Source organism: Colletotrichum jinshuiense, chromosome 1, assembly GCF_051148585.1.
Source record: "Colletotrichum jinshuiense chromosome 1, complete sequence".
NCBI classification, from domain to species: Eukaryota; Fungi; Ascomycota; class Sordariomycetes; order Glomerellales; family Glomerellaceae; genus Colletotrichum; species Colletotrichum jinshuiense.
Window position 1 is genome coordinate 2,108,535 of NC_139302.1, and position 21,847 is coordinate 2,130,381.

The 21,847-nt window shown below is 50.7% G+C and overlaps 5 protein-coding genes across 5 annotated transcripts; 3 read left to right on the top strand and 2 right to left on the bottom strand.

Moving 5' to 3' along the window:
* Positions 1–1,953: 1,953 nt before the first annotated feature.
* On the top strand, positions 1,954–5,397 carry EsH8_I_000554 (uncharacterized protein; the record flags this gene model as incomplete). Its single annotated transcript, XM_083267967.1, has 7 exons — positions 1,954–2,137; positions 2,194–2,978; positions 3,036–3,198; positions 3,279–4,267; positions 4,320–4,591; positions 4,648–4,731; positions 4,791–5,397. The coding sequence occupies 7 exons, from the start codon at positions 1,954–1,956 to the stop codon at positions 5,395–5,397; spliced, it is 3,084 nt and encodes a 1,027-aa protein (XP_083118405.1).
* A 920-nt stretch (positions 5,398–6,317) lies between these two features.
* On the bottom strand, positions 6,318–7,460 carry EsH8_I_000555 (uncharacterized protein; the record flags this gene model as incomplete). The annotated part of the gene is made up of 2 exons (XM_083267968.1): positions 6,318–7,218; positions 7,282–7,460. The coding sequence occupies 2 exons, from the start codon at positions 7,458–7,460 to the stop codon at positions 6,318–6,320; spliced, it is 1,080 nt and encodes a 359-aa protein (XP_083118406.1).
* Positions 7,461–13,751: 6,291 nt separating this feature from the next.
* On the top strand, positions 13,752–15,002 carry EsH8_I_000556 (SET domain-containing protein; the record flags this gene model as incomplete). The annotated part of the gene is made up of 1 exon (XM_083267969.1): positions 13,752–15,002. The coding sequence occupies one exon, from the start codon at positions 13,752–13,754 to the stop codon at positions 15,000–15,002; it is 1,251 nt and encodes a 416-aa protein (XP_083118407.1).
* Positions 15,003–17,553: 2,551 nt separating this feature from the next.
* EsH8_I_000557 (uncharacterized protein) lies at positions 17,554–18,087 on the top strand (the record flags this gene model as incomplete). Its single annotated transcript, XM_083267970.1, has 1 exon — positions 17,554–18,087. The coding sequence occupies one exon, from the start codon at positions 17,554–17,556 to the stop codon at positions 18,085–18,087; it is 534 nt and encodes a 177-aa protein (XP_083118408.1).
* A 1,191-nt stretch (positions 18,088–19,278) lies between these two features.
* Positions 19,279–21,120, bottom strand: EsH8_I_000558 (uncharacterized protein; the record flags this gene model as incomplete). Its single annotated transcript, XM_083267971.1, has 5 exons — positions 19,279–19,627; positions 19,689–19,893; positions 19,961–20,023; positions 20,084–20,689; positions 20,745–21,120. 5 exons carry the CDS (start codon positions 21,118–21,120, stop codon positions 19,279–19,281), a joined length of 1,599 nt encoding a protein of 532 aa, XP_083118409.1.
* Between the last annotated feature and the right edge of the window lie 727 nt (positions 21,121–21,847).

Below are 21,847 nucleotides of genomic sequence, written 5' to 3' on the forward strand. Positions count from 1 at the left end.
CAAAGGGAATTTTCGCCAACTGCTTGTTGGTGGCTGTCTAAGACTTTGGTAATGGCCCCGAGCTCGGAAAGTGTGGCATTGACGACCCGTGGACTCGTTTGTATGAATAGATTTCAGATAATTTTTCTATGAAGATTCGTTGTCTCATATCTTGTGAAGTTGGTTTCGTAGTACCTATTCAGTAACGCTGAAGTTGCAGTGGACGTCGCAACACTGAACCAACTGCATGGGGGATCTCCAGGGTGGGCATCACATCCCTGCACCCCTTGCAAAATGAGGACCTAGTCCAGACTAGCCCAGCTAGGAAGCTGGGATCGAGGCTCCCGTCTCGGCTCAGGCTTGCCCTGCATTTTATGTTGGTACTTCAGCAAGGGCTGTTGGTTGTGTGCTTAAGAAACGGCTGAATATTCGTTTGGTCTTTCTTTTTCACTTTGCTTTCCCCTCCGCGCATTCTTGACTGCTGTGCTGTGCCGTCGACATCATCAACCGTCCTACGATGAACGCGTCGGTGGATTTTGATGCCTTCGGGCCGCAGTTGACAGGACAATTCGATTTCACACTTTATTTTGAACAGGCAATTTTGTCCATCGTTCCGTCCGCGCTCTTCTTGGCGATCCTTCCGTGCCGAGTCACATGGTTGTTGCGGAGACAGTCGATCCCGTGCAGCGGATGGCTTCTCTTGGCAAAGCTTGTACGTGACACAGCAGTGAAAAAGTTGCAGAATCACATCTGAGATCTTCCTCTAGACTACTGGTACGATCCACCTCTCCCTTCAAGCGACTCTCTTGGCACTATGGGCACTCCCGACCACAACCAAGACTCCAGCATCAATAGCAGCGGCCATTTTAGCCCTGGTTAGCTCGATACTCCTTATCGGCTTGATCTACGTAGAGCATGGACGCTCAAATAGGCCATCTAAGTTCCTCAGTATCTATTTGTTCATCTCAGCTTTGGTTGATATGGCCCAAGCGAGATCACTCTTTCTCCAACAGCCCAACACAACTGGAAAAATTGGCGCTGTGTTTGCAGTGTCTCTTGCCATGAAGCTTCTTCTTGTTTTGCTGGAAGAAATACCAAAGCAAGGTGTACGGGAGCCTTCATCAAAGGAAGAGATCAGTGGACCGATCAGCAGATCTGTATTCGGCTGGCTGAACCCTTTGTTCCTCCAAGGTTCAAGGGGCACGTTAAATGTCGGAGATCTCGGTAACATCGATCACAAGTTTGACTCCGCTCGGCTGCTGTCTATGCTGAGCTCGTCATGGGATAGCAGTGACAAATCTGCCAAACACGCCTTGCTCAGATCCACGCTATCCGCTTTCAGAACTGGTTACCTGGCCCCAATCCTTCCGCGATTGTGTTTGGCAGCTTTCAACTTTTCTCAACCTTTTCTGATTAAAAGGGTCATTGAATTTGTGGGGGAGCCTAGCAACGCGCAGTCTCGCGAGGTTGCAGGAGGACTTATTGGCGCTGCTTTGCTTGTTTATCTGGGGCTAGCAGTCAGTGATCCCCTCCCTCTCTCCTATCACAACGAGTAGTGTGCTAATTTCTTAGATCTCCAAAGGCATTTACAACCATGCGGTGTACCAGCTCACGACCACACTCCGAGGCGGGCTGGTATCCCTAATTTTCAGAAAGTCTCTTGGGCTAGACGCCGCAACTGCTAGCCAAGGGAAGGCTGTTACTCTCATGAGCACCGATATTGACTCAATCGCCAGTGGGGTCAAAGATCTGCATGAAATATGGGCTAGTGTTTTTGAGCTAGGCGTGGCTGTCTATCTACTGAATTTGCAAATTGGGGCAGCGTGTTTTGTCGTCGTGATTCCAGCCGTCCGTAAGTGGTTTTCGTGTCTTCTCTCTGCCATCTCGACTTGGACTGTTGACTGATTAACTGACGGATAACTAGTTTGCACTTTCATTACAGAAAGGGCCACCGATGGCATTGGTCCTGCAAGGATGATGTGGAACGAAGGTGTTCAGGAACGCGTTTCCACTACTTCTTCAATGCTGGCTCAAATCAAGGGTATCAAGATGATGGGCCTCACCGACTATTTTGCCACCATGGTGCAGCAACTCAGGATTTCGGAACTTGACATGTCGAAGAAGTTCAGAATGTTCATTGTGCGAATCATCCTCATTTGCAAGTCTCCGCCTTCACGAACGTCACCATTCATTTGCATCTGACACTTCCAATAGCGAATCTCTCAGACCAGATGACCCCAGCTGTTGTCGTGACGGCTGCAGTGTTCTGGACCAGGGCAGATGGCTTCACTATATCCCAAGCCTTCACATCTCTCGCCATTGTGGCCTTAGTTTCTACCCCCTTAGCTAACTTGATTGGCTCTTACCCGACCTTTGTGTCTTCTGTCGCCTGTTTCGGTCGCATCCAGGAGTTTCTCGTACAAGACGAGCGCAAATCCGAACAAGTCCAATACATTCACACCTCTGAGGGAAAGCCTTCCATGAGCACAGTGTCAATCCCCGATCCCAAGTCGCACACAGCCTCAAAACACCGCGCCATGGAGATGAAAGAGACGCATGCTCAAAAGCCTTCAGAGAGGTTCGACCTTGCTATTAGTTTCCAGAACGTAACCATCGGTGTTGAGGGCAAAGAAGAACCCATCCTCCGAGACATCACGCTCTCCCTTCCAAGAGCCAAATACACAGAGGTCACTGGCGTCGTGGGATGTGGAAAATCAACCTTCTTGAAGGCCATCCTTGGAGAAAAGTCCCTTAAAAGTGGTAAGATCCGGTTTGTAGAACCAAACATGTCGGTTGCTTTCTGTGAACAGTCAGCTTGGCTACGGAATATCTCTATCAGGGACAACGTCGTTGGCCAAGAGCGTTTTGATGACGAATGGTACGACCGTGTCGTTTTCGCTTGCGACCTAAAGCAGGATACTTCTAGACTGCCAAAGGGAGATGAAACACTTGTTGGTAGCGGAGGCATTACACTCAGTGGTGGGCAAAAGCAAAGAGTTGTGAGTACAGTCAAGTCTCAAATCGAGTGGACTGCTTACTGAGATTATGCTATCTAGGCACTTGCGAGGGCTGTCTATGCCAGACGGTCCATTGTTCTTCTAGATGACCCTTTCAGCGCTCTCGACGCGGAGACCAGAACAAAAGTTTTCAGCCGCCTACTTGGTGACAGGGGCCTTCTGCGGGAAGGCGATACAACTGTGATCCACGCCATCCCTGCCGGTAAGCTTTCTTGCCTGTTCATCGTCGGCAACTAGCATCATAGTTGTCATGTCATGAACACGCTGACACGATTGCACCAGGTCCACAAAGGTCAATTGCCGACGAGGTGATACTTCTTAGCAAGACCGGGTCTTTGGAACAAGCAGGACCTTCGGTCAATCTTGCCACTGCATTCAAGGACGTCGACTTCGAATCCCACTCGGAAGACAGCATTCAAAAAGATGCAGATGCAGATGCGGCGACCGAGACACCGAAATCTAAGGCATCAGAAACCAAGGAAGAAGACGCTACTCAGAGACAATCGGGTGACTTCTCACTCTACAAATTTTACCTTCGATCCATTGGCCCGACCCTTACCATCACATTTATTCTTGCCGCGGCCACATACATCTTTCTAGGCTTCATGCCAAACATCTGGCTGAGAATTTGGACCGAGCGTGGAACCAATGATGGAAGCCGCGGTGCTTACTTTGGCGCCTATCTAGCATTCTGTCTTGGAACCGTCCTGTTCTCGGGACTGGCCATTGGGCTCTTTTTCGTCGTCGTCATCCCCCACTCAGCTACAAGGTTGCACTGGAAACTTCTGGACTCTGTTCTCAAGGCTCCTTTGTGGTTCTTTACAACAGTGGACAGCGGCGTCACTCTCAACCGCTTCAGCCAGGACATGACGCTTGTCGATCAGACTCTGCCCACGGCCTTCTTCGAGGTTGTGCTCGATACTCTAGTTGCTATCGCTTCTACGGCACTTATCGCTTCCGGAGCCCAGTACTTCGCAGCCATCATCCCGTTATGTGTCTTCCCCTTGTACTTCCTGAAGAAGTTCTATCTCAAGACATCACGGCAGATGCGTCATCTCGATCTAGAGTCTAAGTCCCCGCTCTACACCCACTTTACGGAGACGCTCAACGGTGTTGTTACCATCCGCGCCTTTGGATGGCAGAAGGAATTCGTTAGAGAACAGCTTCGCCTGCTTGACATTTCTCAGAGACCTTACTACTTACTGCTTTGTATCCAAAGATGGCTGGCGATTATGCTGGACCTGTTTGTTGCGGTGATTGCCACCGTTCTGGTGAGAATTCTGCTACTATTCATAGTTTTCGCGACGTGCTAACCGTTCGCAGGTTGCATTCGCAGTCAAACTTACCAACACAACAAGCGGCGGTGCCATTGGTCTATCCATGGTCAGTCTCATGGGCATGAACTCCAGCTTGTCGAGGCTGATCAGTTCTTGGACGAACTTGGAGACTTCTCTTGGCGCAATCGCTCGGTTGCGGGACTTTGTCCGTGACACTCCTCAAGAAGATGGCATTAGTGCTCAGAACCTACCCTCAGTCCCTCAAGGGTGGCCATCTTCAGGTGCAATCAATCTCAAGAAAATAGATGCGAGATACAAGTATTCCTCCCATCCTGCACATTTCGCGGAAAGTCTTGGTGCTAATCTTGGCGAAGGGCCGATGATGAGAATGTTCTCCGGGAACTTTCCATTAGCATCAAGCCTGGCCAGAAGGTTGGCTTATGTGGACGCACCGGAAGGTAAGTCATCTCCCGGCATATACCGGCTTTCCAACACTTGTTCACATGTAATGATCTAGCGGCAAAACATCCCTCCTTCTTACTCTGCTCCGCCTTCTGGATACGCCGGCAGGGTCCGTCCAAATCGACGGTGTTGATCTCAGCTCGCTCTCGCGCAAGGCAATCCGGCCGCACTTCATTACGCTGCCTCAAGACCCAGTGACTCTACCCGGGACCGTTCGAACGAACCTTGACCCTAACGGATCCTTCGATGGGCAATCGGGAGACGAAGCACTGCTAAAGGCACTTGAGAAAGCTTTCTTGTGGGATGATGTGATCAAGTCTCGGGGCGGTCTGGACGCCACCTTTGCCGAGGTAGGTCTATCCCACGGCCAACAGCAGCTGTTCGCTCTGGCCCGCGCTATATTGCACAAAGATCAGAGTAGGGTTGTTTTGTTGGATGAGGCAACCAGCAGCGTCGATCACGAAACCGATAAACTGCTTCAGAAGGTGCTCAGAGAAGAGTTTTTAAGTCATACCGTTCTGGCCGTGGCGCACAGGCTCGACACCATCGAGGACTATGATGTTGTGGTGGTGATGGATAACGGCAGGATCGTGGAGGTAGGCAATCCGGGACAGCTTCGAGAGCAGACTGGATCAGCCTTCCAACGTCTCTATGCGTATTGATTGTTTTCGAACGTTCGGATTGTTGGGATGAGCAGTCGAGGCAGGTTACCGAGATGAGTCACTGATGCGTGTGATCAATGCGAGGAGCCTTTCAATGTCACGGTCGTAGAGGAATTGTTCCTAGCCCCATGCCTCCGATTCCCCCTGCCCAATGGATGTTGTACTCGAACTTTCTGTTTCGCATTCGAGTACCCAGGACATCCACTCCTTCCAAGAATCCCATGTAGGTATCTTCAAAGGTCTTGAGCATTTGTTCGTCTAGAATGTTCCCACGCGGCTCCCAACTGTGGGTGCCGTCATCCCATCGCAGGAAGGAAAGCTTTCTTCCCCATCTGCCCCCATCGAGCTGTTTCCCAAGAAACCATCGAATCTGATGTATCGACGGCGAGACTCCGACGTAGCCAGCTATCTTCAGTGCCTGATGAAAATACCGGCGGAATGTGTTCTCTTCCGTCTGAGTTCTCGAGACAGCTCCGTCTCTTGCAACATTGCGAACGATCGGAAGATTCACAGCATCCTCATGCCAACGGAGGATGTTTTCATTGTCTTCCACTGGAATGGAGATAGTAGGGCTGGAAGACTTTGTAACCTCAAGAAGCTGGACGACCGTCATATCCCTTCAAAGACACGATTAGAATGTTTAAAGAGCCAGGGGCTGTTAAATTATTAGATTTAGGCGGTTGAAGGCTGTAGCCACCCGTGATGTTGAAACTTGAGCATCCTATATTTATTCGCAAAAGATCTCCCTTCTCCTCCCCGGCAGCGGTGGTTCTCCCCAGACTAGTAATGCCCCTCCAGGTGTTAACGATTCCCCAACTTGCGGTACTTCACATGAGAAACACCCAAATCAACTACTCTCTCTCGTTGGGCATTTCGTTCGTAAAATCTTCAGGAGGGGTAAGGTATCCCATCTCCTTTACCTAATTACCCCAGACCTCACTCTGCCAAGCGGGCCAAGCAGGAGCAGGGCTAGCGTCCCCAGAACAGTCCGAGTAAAGAACCGGATACTCGAGATCGTAGTCATCGGGCAGGTCCAACGTGAGATCATAACCCGGATATACTCCGACACTGAAGCTTCCAGGTCCTCCGCCATTGGCCCAAAAGATACGGAAGGGAATGTACTCTTCGACGGTCTCGAAGTAAAGAAAAACGCTGGACGGGTATAGGTGGTTGTCATATTGAGATCTGATATCGGCGTTCCTGGCATTGTAACCGGACTTGGCTTTCTCGCCGACCCAGACAAACATCACATCATCAGGCTCATTGATGAGTAACTCGTAGTTTCCAGGGTAAGAAGCTTTGATGTAACCACGTTGAACAAGGATATTGCATCGGAAGGAAGAGGTCGGGGGGCCTCTGACTCCGTTGTAATTGATTGGTTGGCTGTCGTTCTGTTGACTGTAGCTGAGGTATTGTGCGCGGCCGACGGCAACGGGAACGCGGCCTTGAACGAGATTTCTGAGATTGTAGTCCTCTGCGTCAAGATCCGGATACCCCTTTTGCAGCACGTTCCTGCACGAGTTTGATGTTTCTTGAAGGATATGAAGAGCAACCTCTGCTCCCACTGTGCATGAGGCTGAAGCAGTGTTGGACGTAGGGGTGGTCGGAGTGACGCCTGTCGGAGCCGTGACCGTGATTGTGGTGGCCTTGATGCCGCTGATACATTGACAGGCAGACCAGTAGGCAGTCACATCAGGGCAAGCGTTGGCGTAATCAGGCTTGGTGCCAGTGATTGTTGGCACCGAGGTTGCCTGACGCGGGGCGTGAACATTTCTGGCCTCGACAGCCGTCGAAAGCGAAGGTGTAGCAGTAGGCTCAGTTCTAACATCTTTGTCAGCCTGAACGATACAAATTTACTATGTTGGAACCATGGCCATGTCTTACCCGGCTACCACTGTGACATAGGTGGTCACAAAAGCCCCGCATTGAGAAGACCTCGAAGCCAGTGAGGGCTCTTTTCTGGCTGTGCCGGCAACTTGGCGACCACAGTCATTGTTACAGATTGCGGCGGAAGTGAGCCCGGAGAGGGACAAAACGATGCTGAGAAACGCGAGCGTCTTCATTTTTAGAGGGTTGAATCAAATGTACTGGTAAAAGGTTGTTCTGATACTGGAGAGCAAAACTTTCGTGAGAGATGCAAAGGGTAATCTTTGCCTTAAATAGTTTCCTTCCCATTGAATCTTGGAGCAGTTTCTCAAGAAACCCATACATCGACCGAAGATGCTACTTTGGATGGGTAACAGGATTGCATTGCACTCACTGCCTTGGCGCTAATTTCCACAATACTAGCCACAAAAGCCGATGGTATGCAGTCGGGCATCCTGAAAACGTGGACGAGCTCCTTAGCTACATAGGGAGAAGTATAGTCTCGGGGAGGCAAGACATCGTCCTCAAGTTAGTTCCGTGTCCACCCCTGCGCAAGCCACTTGATCTAAAACATGGAGAAGCTTACCTTGTATGGCGATCGCAAGACATCCCACAGTCCCAATATGGACTTTGACTAAACGAACCCGTAACTGGACCTATCAAAGTCATCAAATTGGATACGATTTTGACGTGGTTATTGATCCTGCCATCAGGTGACAGTGAACGTTGGTGAGACTGTGGCTAGTGGAATTATTCTATGACCGATCCCTTTAGGCATGGGAATAAGTATGTCACCGGAGCCTATAATAAAACAAGAGCCCCAAAGTCTCAAATCGGAGTATACAATCCGGTCAGCTCTTGGCTTTAAGCCATGGGCTCACTATTGAGCAACGCAACTTGAGGCCAAGGGTTTAAGATATTCAGCTTTTCTGCATCTTGACCATGTTTGCGGAGACTTGACGACAGCCTCTTTCGCTTGCTTTGATTTATGTTCCAAATCAAGTAAACTAGCCGATTTACAGGTATGTTCTATGATATGACGTTCAATGTTTTGATATTGGCTTGTAGGAGTGTAGCTAGAGTTAGACAAAAATCGTGCGAAGTTCGAAATCTTGCCCCTGACCCGTCAGCTTTGGCTTTCATCATGCATAACATATAATCTCCAATTTATTGTATCTAACCATTCCAATTCAGCTACGGTCATCCTAACGTTGCAGATCTCTGACCAAAGCCCAAGTCGCGTTTGCGACACCGTTTCCTGTACGGCGGGACCGGTCACGACCGCTCTCACATGCAACTGAAACCAGACCATGGGACAGTTGTAAGTACTACATGATCTGGAAATAGTTATGTCTGAAGGCTCAAAGTATTTGGCACTGTGCATATTGAGCAGCAAACGGGAGCACTGCTAAACGGTATTCGCTGCTCACCGGGCTGCGATCCTGCAGCAGTATTGGCTGCATCGGCAATGGCAAAGATGCTGACGCTATAAGCGCGTAAAGCTCTGGTTTAAGAGCGATATTCAGGCTCTCGGACCGATGAATATTTGCAACGCTTAGCATGTCCAAGTCTCGGGGCCTCTATGTTGTTAAGGAGCGCCCAGATCAACCTGTCGCCTTCCATTTAGCCCAATATCAGTACTACATCACAACCTTCGTCGCACCGATTAATATCCGTTCATTTGCAGCCTCGGCTTCTTCCTCATCGTTAATCTCACCTTCTACAACCAATAAACCTCGCCAGTTACGAAATCAGATGTGTTGTGCAAGAATACTCTAATTATGATGTCACATGCTTCTACCGAGAAAGAGGTGCTTTCCATCATTCGCTTTTCGCAACGAAAAAGTTATGAAAAGCTCTTTGACCTATACTTGGATCAAATGAGGTCATTGTGTGAGACTGTACTACATACTGCGCAGTAGTGTGCGCCACAGCAATGGCACAGCCTGGTTGTGTTAGCTGATAAAGTTGCCTGAAAATGTACTCTTATATCATTGGATCTTTAAGGGATCTGCCTAGTCACACAGCAGTGGAGGCAACCATCGTTGCCATAATCTGCACGCACTTGATGCCCAATATGAGGTGCCAGAGATGCCTTATACCAAGAATGGCCCCAGGGTTCATGGATTGCATTTTGCGCGGAAAACTATTGCCAACAAGGTGTTCTCTTTGTTCTTCCATTACGATTGGCGCCGAACACCAAGTTAAAAATTGCCGACAATGCAAAACTATGAATACAGCACGCTCGATGACCCGGCCGCCTGCATCAGGCTTCTGAGGCTACTTCCCGTCAGCGCCGACCAGGGACAAAATCTTCAAGGAGAACTAATCACCTGCCGACGCGATGAGGCCCCGCCGTATCAACCCGTGTCCTACACCTGGGGTCAACAAGACGCATCTTCTACCATCCTTCTTAGAGATGGTGGGTATGAGCACTGCAGCTGCCATGGAGACAGCCTAATAGCACAACCACCCCAACAGGCTATCTCCCAACTCACATCTAATGCGGACACCTTCTCTATTCTCACTTCACGATCAACTGAGCTCGACTTTGCTGTCACCAAATGCACACACACCGCGTGGCGAAGATTCTCAATCAGACCAAACCTTGAGGCGCTTCTTAGGCGATTTGGTAGTTTACCGGGACCAAAGATTTTCTGGGTCGATGCAATTTGTATGAACCAAAGTGACAATCACGAAAAGGGACACCAGGTTCGAAACATGGACAAGATCTACAGGGACCGGCGACTCCTCATTTGGCTAGGGGAGCCAACGGAAAACAGCGACTTGGCCATCGACCTTATAGAAGCCTGTGGGAGATGTTTTAGCACAGACGGCTCTGGCAGGAACTACTCTAACACTCCAAGTATGGCTCAAGCTTTCAATGACTTCACTAGTACTTTGGAAGAGGTACTGTCTTGGAAAGCGTTTGTGGACCTCATTAGACGCCCTTGGTTTACACGCCGCTGGATTGTCCAGGAGTTCATCCTATCGAAGCACAAGCACGTCTACATTGGGAATCGTGACTTCTGCTTTGAATTCGTTATGTATATTTGCTGCCTCCTCGATAGGCGCCTCTATCTTGGCAAAGATGAACGTCAGGAGACTCTGTGTAAAGAGACCGGCGACGCCTCTCAAACACATGTGCATGGCTTTCCGGCCCCGGCTTTGGACCCGATCGATAATCTCAACCGACTTTGGAACGTATTCAAGGCAAAATTAAGGGGGGAGACAGCCGCTTTTACTCTTGAGAGGCTGCTTGATAACTTTGCGTCTTTCGAATCCTGCGATCCTAGGGATGGCGTCTACGCATTTCTATCTATGGCAAGCGATGTACATGGAACTGAATGGATCCCCGACTATTCAGAAAAAAACACAGTTACAGACATCTACAGCAAAGCCGTTCTCCACATAATGCGCAGCAGTAGCTCTTTGGACGTCATTTGTCGTCGCGCGCATTGGTTTGAGTTTGGCACCTCAGTATCTCACCCCTCGCGCTGGATCCCGTGGTTTGGACCGCAAAAAGTCGAGTTTTGGCCAGGGCATGTCCATTCCATACACGGATACAACACCAAGTCTTTGACCACATTCGGGGAACCACTGAGTACTTTGAGAGAAGGCCAGGAGGGGCATTATTCCACAATGTGCCAGGATTGCAGAAAACCCCACCGCGGAAAAGTTTGTGATGGGTGTGAAATGCGCATTGAGGGAACTGGATATAAGTGTCTGGACTGCCCGGACTTCGACTACTGTTACAGATGCATAGGAAAAAGTGCATCAGATCATGACTCTACACATCGATTCGAACTCTTCAACAAAGCTGTATATTTTGCTTCAGGATGTTCTACAGTACACTTTCCTCCCGACCGCTGGTATAACTCATGCACATGCAAGTCTTCATGCGGACATTTTATCCCTCTATACTCGGGAGGGTTTCTCGTGGACTCCGTTCAAGGTGTTGGGAAGACAGGCGACATGACTTACAGTGCCAATGATGTAAGTTTCACTTTGCCTCTACAAGCATGGATGGACTTGCCAGGGATGAAGGCAATGTGCTTGGATAAGAATGGAAAACCTGGAGAGAAGTTTTTCAGGACTCTCACTGGCAACAGGAGAGTTGTTGATGGTAGAGTTTGTCACGTACCCGACGACGAACTGCACGTCTTTATGCAAGCCGCCACATCACATAGTCAACCACAGTTGAAAGATGAAAACCATTTGTCTTCTTCTGTTGCTTTCATGCTGTCAAACAGCAGGAGGTTTGCGACGACACAAAATTCCTTGGGGTTTGTGCCGAATGATACTAAAGTGGGAGACCATATTGCAATTCTCATAGGCTGCTCTGTTCCTGTTGTCATTCGGGAGATAGGGGGTGGAAAAGACAAGCCGATGTGGCAATTGGTGGGCGAATGCTACATAGACGGGTTCATGGAAGGAGAGTATATGGATGTCGTAAGAGATCGTATGCTTCCCCCGCAAGCTATTACAATAGTGTAGTGAGAACAAAGGGCGTTCTAGTATATGCCGCCGTTTAATTTTGGTTCGAATAGCATCAACGCCATAATTCTCAAGGCGGTTTACCTCAACTTCGCCGCCGTGCTCGGCCACGTGGTCCACGCGGACGCTTCAGCCATTGGCATCGGCCAAGAAACCAATGGGCTTTCTGGATCAAATTGCCAATTCCAGCCTCTCAGCCCAGGGAGATTTTCATTGCCTTATTCACCCACTCGTTACTGTTTCCGAGACAAGGTTGTGTAGCAATTCACTGGGCACAGCCACAGCTTTGAATGGAATGAAATTGATACCTCGTCACTGATCTTCGTCAAGTGCCGGTCTTCTACAGTGAATCAACTACCTCATTTCTAAAGTGTATAAAAGGGAAGAACTTGTCGCGCCCAGAACCCAATCTTCTCTCTCACTAACACAATAGAAACATCAAGAACAATAACCATCATCATCACAACCAACACAACCACTACCATCACAACCGTTATCTTCACACCCGACTTTACACTTGACTTCACAAATCCAACCAAAACAACAATCGGCAAAATGGCACCTTTCTGGCCCCCCAAGCCCGCGCCCAACCCTCCTGCGCCTCCCCCCAAGCCTCTCCCGCCTTCCAAGTAAGGAAAATAGAGCCAAGCAGTGCTCCATCGGAGATGGAGTAACCCTAGTCAGCTAGGAGAAGTGAGATGAACTTAGTCTCAAGTAGTCAATAAAACCAGTCAAACAAAATGATGCCCATCTTTGCTGGTGCTATTAAAATGCATGCATTTTTCTTCCTTCTCCTGCCTGCTATAGATCGCGCGATCATAGGGGAGACATAGAAGGAACTTCAGACTCGGTCGACACCGGGAGATTGATGATAAGAAAACCGCAGTCGGTTGCTCTGGTCTCCATCAGTAGATGAACAGCACACTTTAACCCTAAGTTATCCCACACAAAATGCGCAGCTTGTGTCTATACATTGCAGTGTCCGCCACGGCTTACAGTTCTCTTGCAATGTATCTACCCAACGCTTCTAGTGCGACCCATACAAAGATTGTTTTCCGCCCCGCCACCTCCATACGCTCTCCAGCTGTCATTTTTAGGCGCTCAAGGTACCAGTCAGAATATATGGTAGACTGATGCTGTCAGTATCAGTTTGCCAACAGGTCTTTAATACAGAGATGTTTCAAGTAGGGAAGAACCGGGTCTGTGGGCAATACACGCTATAGAACCATTAAACGTGAATTACTTGTAATTAGGTTAGCGATAACTAGCGAATACTTGATGATATGCATCTTTGGAAATTGAATACGCCATTTCTCCTTTCTTTCTTTGAGAGTGGCATGATTGCACAGGACTTACTGAATGCACCTACTTGTTTTCAGATACTTCAGATGGCTAATCGTAAGAGATTTGCTCGGTTGTCTGGTGAAGGCTTGGCATTTTGCAGGGTTGGGTTCTCCCGTCGATCCCGCAAGCTACCCCCTACTCCCTGAAGTTTGCGACATGCGCTTCCAAAGAAGAATTGAATGTGTTCGGCCAATTGCATGGTCCCGCAAATAATCATAGCTCTCCAACTCTTACCGGTTACACAAGGGGCGTGCGTCGAGAACCAATAGCTCCAAATATCGTCAGTAGTCAGGTAGCACAAGAACCTCCTGAAGGCGCCCGGTTTTTACTTTTCTCCTCTGGAGACGTCTGAACCATCCGCTGCTACGTCCCAAGAACAAGATGAGACGAAGACGAGCCGCCGGACCGCTTCGCTTCGCTGGCATTTCGTCCTCTCCAGGTTTCAAGAACGTTGCTGAAACCAGTGGGGATTGCTTGGTGCCAAGGACCGGCTGGCGGACTTCATCCCAACTTTTCCAGACGGCTGGACTACTTTAACTGCACGTCACGCTCGCCTGACGGAAAACCAAGGCTAGCCCGTATTGATAAAAGGGAGATGCCAACATTGTAAAATTCTTTTCTCGGTAGGGGGGAAACAAAAAGGGACAATGCTGTCTTCATCATTACTGCTCGCTCTCGCATTTGCGACCCGCAACGTCGCATCAGAGGCCCAAGCGCGACTGCACACGGCGCGAATCTGCCCCTGGACACCGCTGGAGACTCTGTTGGAGTGCCCGACTTGGGCCTTGGCGGCGAAAACAAAAGACGATTCCGAACATGGCCAAAGAAACGAAACGACCGAGCACGAGCCGCTAGGCTGGACGGGCCCCCATGGGTGCGCAGGCAACTACTGCTTGTACGCGAACCGCGGCTTCGCGGGCGGACGCGGGATCGTCGTCATCTCGACGCCGGAAAACGTGCAGAGAGTAAAAGTTCTCGACGGCGGAATGCAAGACCAACGTCGGGAGGACGAGTCCGCGCCAGACCCACCCTACCAGGTCACTGAGGTGAAGGGCAAGGGGCTGGGCATGATCGCCAACAAGACCCTCGCGCGCGGCGATACCGTCATGCTCAAAGCACCGGTCCTGCTAGCCCACCGCGCCTTCATCGAACGCACGCCCCCAACAGAGCAGCATGTACTCCTTGACGCCGTGGCTGGCTTGCTGCCAGTCACGACGAGAAGGATCTTCCTGGGCCAGATGGGTCACTTTGGCGGCAACAAGGTCAGCGATATCATGGCAACAAACGCATTCCAGATGGACCTTGGCGGCAGTCAAGGAGACGGCCACCACTATGGCAACTTCCCTGAAGTGTCGCGGTACAATCACGACTGCAGGCCCAACATGGCCTTCCGCATCGGCGACGACCTGCAACATCGCACCACTGTCGTCAGGCCGGTCAAACCGGGCGAAGAGCTCACGATATCGTACCTCGACCAACTCGGCGTTCGCTCCGTAAGACAGCACCGCGCGAAGAGGGCGTGGGGGTTCGAATGCGGATGTTCGCAGTGCAGCCTACCCAAGAAGCTGGCCGCAGCGTCAGACCAACGGTTGCTGGAGATTGATGAGCTGGAGAGGCGGCTTTCGGACTTTGGTGCGAGGGTGACGTCTGCGACGGTTGAGAGGTATCTGAAGCTGTACAAGGAAGAGAGGTTGGAATCGAAGCTGGCGGGAGCATACACCACTGCGGCGCTGAACTTCAACCTCCTCGGGAGGAATAAGCAGGCGACCAAATACGCCAAGCTGGCCGTGGAGGCGGGCACCATCGAGACTGGACCGCACACAGGGGACGTCTTGGCAATGAGAGAGTTGGCGGCGGATCCGAAGAAGCACTTTACCTGGAAAGGGAGGCTCAGATGAATATGCGGTGGGAAGTCCGAGTAAACAATTTGCCAACCTGCCACTCCAGGCTTCTTGCATATTCTGCTCCAATCATTCAAGGTTCAATTCCAGGTCTCCCCTTCCGACGCCCACGATGTCCGCCCCGCATCCGGACTACTACGAGACCCTCGGGATATCGCGAGATGCACAGCTAGCTGAGATACGGTCCGCGCATCGGAAACTGGTTCTCCAATGCCATTCGGACAAGGTCACAGACCCGGAGCTTAAAGTGCAAAAGCAAAAGGGGTTATACCAGATCTGCGATCGACTTATACGACTGGATATTCCGAGGGTATAACAAGGCAGGGAAAGGCTCGCCCTCTCCATGGCCAGCTTGGGCGCCGTCTTCTTCTCGGAAATATTTTTCCATTCCGGGGGCGACGACGGTGGATGGAGTCGTGTTGTAAGGCGATGGAGCGAAGCCCCTGAAATGACTCGCGCCGGTCAGGAGAGAACTCCGGCCAAGAACAACTCCGTGTTTTGGGCGTGTGAACAATAGATATCGTTCAAGGGCAAGCGAGGAAACATGCACCCAAGGTTTTTGGTTCGACCATGTTAGGCTGTTTCCCAATTCATGCGCGCGTCCTCCAGACGCTTAAATGCAATTTCAGATTTCACCGTGAAGACGTCCAACTCAATGCAGATCTGGTCCCACCCGGGCGGGCTCCCCTCGTTTAACTCTGACGGCCCCTTATCGCGATAGACACTCGGCAGATCCGGTTGCGGGCCGCGTTTCTTGCCTGCCGCCGGAGCTGCCGCGGCCTGCTCGTAAAGTGACACATAAGTTTTAGATTAGTTGGCCAGGCCGGGCGACGCTTCTGTTTCTTTGCTAACGAGACGGGTATTTTGCTGTGCACCTCCCTGGTCTGTTTCCGGCGACTACCCAGTAAACCCCATCCTGCAATTTGGGACGAAAGGGGAACAACGACAAGCATTGTGCACTTAGTTGCCCGTTTAGAGCGAGGAAACGCCCGTGTTGATCGTTTTAATTTGGGGTCGTCTCCGCACGAAGCACGAAACGAGACGCGGTCGACGCATTCCGTCGCCCGGTGAGCTCGGTGAGCATGGTGAAGGGATGGATGGCTCCGAAAACCCATGACTCGTCCACACGGTGTCGTCGTAAGAAGAAAAGGCGCAGCTTCAGGACTCGCGTGTTGCAACACGTTAAACGCCCGATGAGCCCACGTCAGGCTCCCGTCTCCAGTTGGATGTGACGGTATCACCACGCATTGGTCGCCGACATGGGTAGGTCGTTGCGCAACATTGGACGGTCCGCGTGCAACGGGGTGTAATGCGTATCCCACGCAAGAAGAGATAGACAATACTAGTATTAGCCGTCATCTGGAAAAATCGAGATCCAAGACATGGTGCGAGTGGCAGCCATGCTAGCCCCAGGAACAAGGAGCGAAAGAGAAAACTTGGGTTTCCCTTCCATGCACGTCCTTGTGACCTGATGACAACGCAACGAGCGAAGAAACGGCCGAAGCTGTGCTGTGTGTTTGTGTGTGGTTGACGGCGCAAGTGGGGGTGCCCGAGCTCCAGCAGCGCCGGAGAGCCTACGCCGGGGCATCAGCCAATAGTAGCGCACGCGGGCAGGGGATCCGGGCTTCTGGCCTGGGAACCAGCCAGTGACGTAGAGGTGATGGAACCCTCAGCGGCTCCACACACAACTTTTTTTTCGTTTACTCATGTCTCAATGTTACGTCGGCCATAATTGCCCCCAGCATCGTTAACTCTGCAAGCTGGACCGGCTCCCGAGGGAGTCCCATTTGGGTTACGAAGGTTATAGCAAAGCTGGTTGAATGTGGACAAAGGGCTCCTCAAATGTCTGGAAGCTTTCCTCAATGGGACCGTTGGGGCCGGGACCCCCAGCCGTTTTATCAAATCAAAACTACCTTCCTTGTTAAAAGTGGGATGATTCACAGCAAACTGCACATCAAAAGGTCCTACACAACCTGGATGAGTGGAACTAAACGGCCTCGTGTCTTGGAGCTTGGATCTCTGAAAATCCGGGATGCGAGTGGTTCGGAAGCCTAGCCAGCGGACGCCCAAGGTCCAAGATCGTCCTTGCAAAGAGGGGTGATTCGTCCAGGAATTTTCCATTTCCTGCCAGTTCTCTTACCCGCCCACATTTAGCACCTCTCATCAGTGCCGGTATGCTTCCCGATGATGCTCAGATCACTGCTTCTTTTTCGGCACCCCTGTCCTTGTCTGCCAGATCCATAACCATGACTTGCAGGCAGGCCACAGCCCCAACCCCGCCGGGGTCAGAGGAACGGGCACTTGGCACTCCAGATGAATGAGCAATAAGAGCAACGTCTTTCCTTGCTGTCAAAGGTGCCCTCAGCATGCGGATCGTCGTCATCAGATTATCACCGATTCACAGTATTTAGCACATGTGCCCTCCCCCCTCACGCCCGAGGCCTAGTCGAGCTGCCATCCGATCTCCGTCTCCCCTCGGGTGCCCGTCGAACCTCACCTACCGTCCGTCACCCACTCTACCACCCACATTATCACATACAACCAAATAATGGCGCCAGTAACACCAGCCTCCGGCGTCTTCTCCGACGTTGCCGCCCGTCTTGGTCCCCGCGAGGCATCGGGCGTGGCCCCGACAAAGACCCTCCCCCTCGCCATCCGCGACATCTTCGTCCGACAGGTCGTCACGATAACATCGACGCCCGAGACAACAGAGGAGAGCGCCTCGAACAACAGCCTCAGCAGTGGCGCCGTGGCCGGCATCGTCATCGGCTCCATCGTCGGCTTCCTGCTCCTGCTGTGGATCGTCCGCTCGTGCGGCAAGTGGAGCCGCCCCAACGACTGGGCCGAGAAGGACGCCTACGAGGACCGCCGCCGCCGCCGTGGCAGGTCGCCCGGGGGGCGCCATCGCAGACGGCACCAGCACCACTACCACCACGAGACGTCCCGGTCGCGCCACCCTTCACGCCTGGTCAACGAAGTTCGGAACTCGCAGCCCGTCATATACGAGACGAGGCGGCATAGCACGTCGCCGGTGCCTCCTGCCCACGTCTACCGCAGCAGCCGCAGCCGGACTAGGTACTAGCTAGTTCTGTGTGCTGCATGCAGCACGACTCTCTCTCCCCTAAAACACACTGGGGCGTCCAGGCACAGTCGGTCACTAGGGCGGCATATTATGGTCCTCGTGTAAGCATTTGCGCGAGGATAGATGGAATCGCGGGCGGTTTTTCCTTATGATATCATGACGTTTATGAACTCAAACTACTTACGAAAAGAACATATAAATAATCATACTTAGAGCAGCACATCAAAGCATTGCCCGATCAAAACTATCTTACTACTTCGAGTGTACCTCGCCCACATAGTGACCAGGGTCTGGTTCTTGATGAATTAGCAGCAAATAGAGAGCTTCTGCTACGTATTTAATAACTTGTAAAAGCCGCCTAGAGTCACCTAGCTTTATTCCCGTTGTACATATCCTTTACAAGATATGGAGAGTTTCCCTTGGATAGTTGTGGTGGTATCCGATCTTTGGGTAAGTCAGTAGAAGGCAATCCTCAAAATATGACGAAGACAGTAAGTTGTGGTTATAAACATGTTAGTTTCTAGGTCTTGATATCCTCGAGACACCAGCTGGTCCCTTTCATATCTCGGTATGGGACGTCATGTGTTTCGGTAGGTTAATCTATGTGCCATTGATTCAATACTCTATGCTCGTTCATCCACTCTGAGTAGGGTTCTCGCGTTCGTCACTGAATTATGCGTAGTGCTTTGTAACGAAACTCTACTAACATTTCACCTTTATTCCCGTGAATCCAGATAGATACCTTTATGGGCAATGAGGCGCCAAGAGCTTTACGGCGCCTGTCAGTAAAAGCGGATCAGCTCAGCCCTGGCGTGATAAAACTACGGTTGTCTCTAATCAACTTTGCCATACATATATACCATTAGGCTACCTTGTATTATGTTCGGTTATGCTGCTCTATTTTGCTACCTTCTGGTCTACAGTGGTCTTTGATTTGGCCACCTAGTTTTTTATTTTTTGAAGCGGCAGTGAAAATCAGGATATGCCAGGCCTTCATCCTGTGGTGTAAGATCTCTGTTCATAGAACCTCAGGGGCTTGAAGTCGGCAAAGTAGAGATAATGCCTTTCAATATCCGTTTCAAAAGATCACGAGCTGGTTTGGTAGAATTATTCTGTTGTATTGATATCCTCGATGAGGGTCTATAGTTCTATATCATAAGCATAATCATGATATTCATGTTTCGGTAAGGTTTATTCATTGTTGCCGGTGGCAACTCCCCAGAAGTATCCGCACCAACTTCCCAGGACAAGCATAATCAGAGCTCCGAAGCAGCTCATAGAAATGAGCCTGTTCTTCTTGCCATTTTCGTCATAGAACCTGGCCCTCCTGACGTTGAGGACCTCACCACGCGCAATTCGAAGCTTGCGTGTCCATTGAAGGTGCCCAAGGTCGATGGACTTCCAAGACAAGATCGTCAGAAGGAAGGAAACGACAACAGAGATTCCGGCAAGGATAACGTAGACAATAGTCACTTTATCGTAAGAGTTGTTGTCGTTGTCCTGAATGACACCTGTGATGACACGAACGATAATGTTCATTCTGTAATATTGCTGTGTTAGCCTGAATCGGGCACTGATGACGACTAGGTGGCAGGTCTTACGCGTTGTTCATTGTGATCTTCAGAGCATATGCTGAACCGAAGACTGTTGAATCCCACATTGAGGTCCGGATACCATCAATGATTGTGGCAGGTCCGAAGCAGTATGCGAAGGCAAACACGCCAAAGCTTGCTGCGGTACCCTTGGTGGTGTTGGCGAAACATACCAGCAGCATAGACGTAAACATTCCTATGCCACAGAAAACCACTATAAGACATGGTGGGTTAGCCAATAATCCTTTATGGATGGTATGGATAAATGGGGAAATACTTACAGACGGAAATGCGGTTGCCGTAAAGATCCAGGAAAACACCAAGAAGAGGCACAACGAAGAATCCTTATCATGTTAGTTATACATCATACACAAAACAAGAAGCTTGTTTAAGAGGTGTCTTACCAGCATATTGCAAAGTGGCGCTGTACCAGCCAGCAGTGATGGAGCTGGTACCAAAACGTTGCTCGGCGAGCTCAGTGGCGTTTTGCAAGAAAACAATGGCCGTGCTCGTCTCAAACAACGAAAATACCATGACACACCAGAACGACCACGGCAGTTCAAGGACCTTGCGCAGCTGGAACTTCTTCGACTTCTCCTTCAACTTCTCTCCAGTTGCGGGATCGCTGACGCCATGAAATTTGCTGTTGGCGACCTTGGTGAACCAATAGAACACTCCGGTCATGACGTTCGTGAAGAGGTTCATGAAGACAGCGACCCAGAACACCCACGCAAAATTTCCCGTCCTTTTGGCAATAATGTTGGCGGAGGATTTTCCGGCAAATGCGCCAATCTTGCCGATTCCGAGTTCGAAGCCAAGCGTCGACGCAAAGCCGTTGCCGGGGGCGAACCAGGACGAGAACACCTTGTACTGCGCAACTTGGGTCGCAATGTCTCCAAGCGCGCGGATGACTCTGCCAGCAATCATGAATTTGTAGGAGCGTGTCTGGGCCGCCGCTGCCACGAGGATCGCGCCGACCGAGTAAAGAAAGTTTCCGTACAACATCGCACCTGAGTATAAGTCAGCCAGGCTTCCTTCCATGATTGGTTTTCAGCCATTTCATACCTGCACCGCCGATTCTGTCCGTCACAACGCCGCTGACAAGCATGAGAGCCGTGACCATGAAATCCTCGCTGGCTTCCAAAAGCGCAAACTGTTTGTTGTTGATGTCCATCTCCTTCTTGATCGTGCTCTTCATTGCACCGGTGATGCCGGAACTCCATTGGGAGCCAAACCCGATAGCAGTCACCAGAACGATGGAAGCCAGTTTCCAGCTCAGGGGGACCGGTCTGAGACTGCTGTTGACCGAGTCGGCATCGTCATCCGGGGATGCAGAAACGTCGGCCATGACCTCGGGCTTCTCGTTACGGCTTGTCGCGGACATGTTGTCCTCGGAAGCTTGCTCGGCATCGCGAGACGGAGGCACCGGAAGAGCGGCCATTGCGTGACGGGGAGATTGCAGAGAAATCAACCGCGCGAGAAGAGTGCAGATCTGAAGGCCACAGACATCCTCAAAATGCGACGAAGCTCGGTGCCTTTAAAATATTCCATCTGTGGCATGCCAAGGTTGACTGAAGGGTAGGGGCGCAGGGATAAAACCCCCGAGCCCGAGTGCTCCATTCACACGCCGTAGCTGTCTCCGCAACCATGCCTTGCTCCTCCTACTCTCGGACGTAGTCGCACCTCGAAAACAGACATATCTAATCTGATTGATTAAAAAATGTTTTTTAATCTGATTGATTAGATCCACATTTCGCTGAGGGAAATAGGTACAGTGGTTCGTTAGCCTGCCGAAGCTAGGCCATGTTTGGCAAGGCCGGTCCACCCAGTCGGGAACCAGTTGGGCCACCCAGATGTCAAGTCAGCAGATATGGAGCCCAATATTGGACATTGTTCCTTGGAACGGCCTTGATTGTGTCAAGTAGCGACAGTTAGGGGGTCAACTGGAAAAGTCGATGAGTAAGGAGTGGCGGGATAAGGATGATCTATATGGGGCCAGGTGAGTGAAGAAACAAACCGCCAGTTTTGTTACTAGCATTCGCCCCGACCACCAGCTTCGGGATTTTACCTTAGAATCGCAATTGCAATCAAGAGTACTATGAATGCCTCAGAACATCCGGGCAGAATTTTCCTTGATTTAAAACGGATGTTTTGGCGTTTAAGAGGTT